The sequence below is a fragment of the Carlito syrichta genome, unplaced genomic scaffold, assembly GCF_000164805.1.
Source record: "Carlito syrichta isolate Samal-C Ts95f unplaced genomic scaffold, Tarsius_syrichta-2.0.1 Scaffold106297, whole genome shotgun sequence".
Classification (NCBI taxonomy): Eukaryota; Metazoa; Chordata; class Mammalia; order Primates; family Tarsiidae; genus Carlito; species Carlito syrichta.
Window position 1 is genome coordinate 50384 of NW_007050393.1, and position 4682 is coordinate 55065.

At 46.3% G+C, this 4682-nt stretch overlaps 1 protein-coding gene across 1 annotated transcript in view; it reads right to left on the reverse strand.

Moving 5' to 3' along the window:
* LOC103269571 (tyrosine-protein phosphatase non-receptor type 9) overlaps positions 1-4682 on the reverse strand; it is a gene marked incomplete at its 5' end in the record, with an annotated part of 49029 nt that overhangs the window by 40308 nt on the left and 4039 nt on the right. Inside the window, 2 exons of the mRNA XM_021716839.1 lie at positions 2536-2660; positions 4078-4167. Coding sequence (XP_021572514.1) covers positions 2536-2660; positions 4078-4167 — 215 coding nt within the window. The remainder of the gene's footprint in view (positions 1-2535; positions 2661-4077; positions 4168-4682) is intronic.

Sequence of the window (4682 nt, forward strand, 5' to 3'; positions counted from 1 at the left end):
AACTCAAAAAAAAAAAAAAAAAAAAAAGAAGATCCTTGGCTGGGTTTGGTGGCTCAGCCTACAATCCCAGTACTTTGGAAGGACAAGGCAAGTGGATTGCCTGAGTCCACAGGTTCGAGACCAGCCCCCGCAACTTGGTAAGACCTCATCTCTACTATAAATAAAACATTAGACAGGCGTGGTAGCGTGCACCTGTAGTACCAGCTACTTGGAAGGCTGGGGTGAAAGGATCGCTGGAGTCCAGCAGGTCGACACTGGGGTAACCGTGAGCATGCCACTGCACTTCAGCCTGGGCGACAGAGTGAAACTCCAAATCAAAAAAAAAAAAAAGAAGCTTCTTGACCCTAGTGGCAGCTAAATGCATCGCATCATAAGGTCATATAGTTAAGTACATAATGATTATTGGTATTGGTAATTACTGCTATTAAGGCCAGAGTATAAAGAATTTTATTTGTGACATGTTGGAGTGGTGAGGGAGCCAGTCTTAAAACTTGGGTTTTGGATTTAGTCAAGAGGAAGGGAGAGAGAAGACCGTTCTGGCTAAAAACAATACAGGAAAAAAGATTTTCTACTCACTGAGAATATTTTGCTTAGAGAAAACACTCAAATTTACTTAGCTTATATACCCCCTCTGGATTATGAGGAGACACTGAGGGTCTTTTGTTTTATTTGGTTTGTTTTTTGAGTTGGAGTCTCACTCTGTCACCCAGACTGGAGTGCAGTGACCACTCCCGGCCACTGCAGCCTTGACCTGCTGGGCTCTGGTGATCCTTCCGCCTCAGCCTTCCAAGTAGCTGAAACTACAGGGGCGCGCTACCACACCCGGCTAATTTTTGTTTTTTTGATTTATTGTAGAGATGAGTTCTTGCCAAGTTGCCTAGGCGGGTCTCGAACCCATGGGCTCAGGCAATCCACTCACCTTGGCCTCCCAAAGCGCTGGGATTACAGGGTGAGCCACTGAGCCCAGCCACTAACAAACTTTAATTATGTTTACCTGTGGGTCTCCTGTGGGATCCACTACTCACACTGGAAAAATCAAAACCTGGTCACGTCCACACAGCCTGCTACACCTATAGAAGCACTTGGGTTCAGTGGATTTTCTGGTAAAAGAGCCATCCATTCATTCTCCTTAGCTATAGAAGCATTGCAGAGAGACCCAGATTCTGGAAATTATGCCTGAAGGCCAGTCACAAGAGAGAAAAGCTGAGAAAACCTACACTTCTGCTTGGGAAATACAGGGCCACTGAGAATCCTGGTCTCTACTCCCTGGCAACTTCTCCATTTCAGAATAATGCTGTGTGTGTGGTTGGGATATGTCTCGCACGAGCATCAGCAGCAGAAGCTAAGTAATATGGTGGTGAGATAAACAAGGCAGTAATAAGTGAGCTAGACAGAGACTCCCACCTCAGACAATCCCTTGACTATGCCCATCCTATGAGCCCACAATATGACAAAGTGGCACACAGTTATGACAAAATGGCACACAGTTGTCTCTCACTATCTCGACAGAGCAATTCTAACCCAGAGGATCAGCCAAAGATGCCAAGAGCAGTAACAAACTAAGTGGCAAACACCAGGGATAAAGGAAGCAAGGCAGAAAGACAGCACAGCAGGGTACAGGTAAATCTGACCAAGGGCAAAAAACCAGGAGATCTTAGACCCAGCTGGACCAACAGGTGATGGCTGTCAAATAACTTCCTAGGGCTTCTTTTTAATTGTCAGAAAAACTCTAACACCGCCATTTACCTCTGAGGGAAGGGAGAGAGGGCCTGAGCTGCTTCTTTATGCTTATGCACCTGTTTTTATTATAAGGATGATTTTGCTTAACTTTATACTTTTCACATTCTGAGCTAAATGGCATTCTTCCTGTTTTACAAAGACATAGAGGCCCTAGAGGGTTTTGAAATGAGCAGAAAGATCCACATAGCTCATCTGCTCCTCACTGATGTCCAATCAGTAATTCTCTAGATCCTGGGACTGCTAACTACTGACTCGCTCAGCTTCTGTTACCCTAATGCAGAGCCAAGTTGGTAAACAAACAGAACACCCACCCTCTTGATAGTACCCAGAAACACGCCAAACCCTTACAGACATGAACTGCTTTCTATTCACAGCACTGCCCAGGGCACATCCCAGGTGGATGAGGAATACACTGCTGGATTTAATCAAGTCAAAAGCTGTCATTAGCCAGGCGTGGTGGCTCACACCTATAATCCTAGCACCTTGGGAGGTGAAGGCAAGAGGACTGACTGAGCTCAGGGATTCGAAACTAGCCTGGGCAACTTGGCCGAGACCTTGTCTCTACAATAAATCAAAAAAATTAGCCGGGCGTGGTGGTGCATGCCTGTAGTTCCAGTTACTTGGAAGGCTGATGTAGAAGGATTGCCTGAGCCCAGCACACAGAGGCTGTGGCGACCATGAGGGTGCCACTGCACTCTAGCCTAGACAACAAAGTGAGACTGTGATTCAAAAAAAAAAAAGTTGTCACTTTCATATCTGACTGCAGACCACCTGAAAGATCACTTCAGGTCTTACCTGTCCACAGCTCTGTCTAGCAAGTAAAACAGAGCCTGAAGGACCACGTGCTGGACTGACTTGTGGGGATGATGTAGCCTGGCAGTGAAGAGAGCAATGGAGGCTCCTGTGGGGTCCCGAACATTCTGGAGCAAATAAAACAAGAAGCATTAAGAAATAAAACAGAAAATTACAACAATCACTAAAGCTTGTATCCTGGATTGAGGTTTGACACATGAAGAGAACAGATGTTGGCAACACTCCCCTGGCTTCCCCAACTGCTCCCGAGACGGAAGAATGTCAGTATCATCCCTTGCCTGATTCCCTCAGCACCCCCTGGACCATATTCTTGTGGTAAGAAAACTACCAGGCTGGGTACGGTGGCTCATATACCAGCACTTCAGGAGGCTGAGGCAAGAGGTTCATGTGAGCACAGGCGTTTGAAACCACCTTGGACAAGGTAGTGAAACCCAGTCTCCACAAAAAAAAAAAAAAAAAAAATTAGCCAGGCATGGTGGCAAGTGCCTGTAGCCCCAGCTACTCTGGAGGCTGAGGCAGAAGGATCACCTGAGCCCAGGAGGTCGAGGTCGAGGTTGTGGTGATCATGCCAGTGGTCTCCAGCCCGGATGACAGAGTGAAAATCCAATTCAAAGAAGGAAGGAAGGGAGGGAGGGAGGGAGGAAGAGAGAACCATATTCTCTTTGCTCTTCAACTGCAGACAGATCAAAGGATGGGTCTGTACTGGCTTCCTAGCTAATTTCCCAGACAGGATGGCAAAAGCATCAAGTGGCAGAAAGAACCACAGAACAGGACAAGGGTTTCCATGCTAGCCTTAAAAGGCCCACCAGTATACTTACGTGAAAGGCTGAGGTCTCTCATAATGGAAAGCTTACATCAAACAAGGAAGGATGGACATCTGATACACTGTATACCTATCCCAAAGATCCTCACTAACCTTCATGGACCAAGGAAGAAACTGCTAAGTCTGTTGAACAACTGAGTCTCCATAACTCAATTACTCAATTATTAGTGGTAGCTCTAATTATTAGTAATCATTAGTAACTGAATTATTACTAAACGAGGCTAGGCACAGTGGCTCATGCTTGTAATTCCAGCACTTTGGGAGGCCAAGGCAGGAAACTGCTTGAGCCCAGGAGTTTGAGACCAGTCTAAGAAACACAGTGAGACCGCGTCTCTATTAAAAAAAAAAAATCAAAAAATTAGCCAGGCAGGGTGGCACACGCCTGTAGTCTCAGCTACTGTAGTTCCAACTATTTGGAAGGCTGAGGTGGGAGGATCACCTGAGCTCAGAAGACCAAGGCTGTGGTAGCCATGTTCATGCCATCGTACTCCAGCTGGGTGACAGAGTAAGATCCCGACTCAAAAATTTTTTTTTTACTTAAAAATAAAATAATTTGCGCAAAACTGCATGGCTGCTTCACATCTACCCCTGACTGCAGTCTCACCAGACTCAGGACAAGGTATCTAGGAATAAAGGCCAAACAAGACAACAGCCACAAAAGGAAGGAACGTGGCCCCACAAGATGGTCCCAAAAGACTCACCAAGATGGTGAACTTTCCACTGAGAATCTCGGAACGGAGTGGCTCCTCGTGAGGCTTCAGCTTCACAATGCCTTCCTTCCTTCGAGTTTCCTGAAAAGGAAGCACAGCAAGAAGCTTAAAACGAAAATGCCATGTCTCCAGGTCAGCTCATGGAACCACCAAGTCTCAGAGATAAGGCACTTTTGAAGTCAACTAAATGAATCATGAAGTCTTTGTATTAATAATACCCTTCACGCCAGCTAAGTGCTACCAGAATTCCTGTCAAATCCACTTTATCAAGGTCAGGTACGGCGGCTATGCCTGTAAATTCCTGCACGTTGCGAGGCAGAGGGGAGAGGATTGCATGAGCCCAGGGGTTAGAGACCAGTCGGAACAACATGGTGAGACCTCACCTCTACATAAATAAAAAATTAGCCAGGCATGGTGGCACACGCCTATAGTTCCAGCTACTTAGAAGGCTGAAGTGAAAGGATTGCCTGAACCCAGCAGATCAAGGCTGTAGTGGCCATGAGCATGCTACTACAGTCCAGCATGGGCGACAGAGTGAGACTCTGGCTCAAAAAAAAAAAATTAGCCAGGCTCAGTGGCTCAGCCTGTAATCCCGC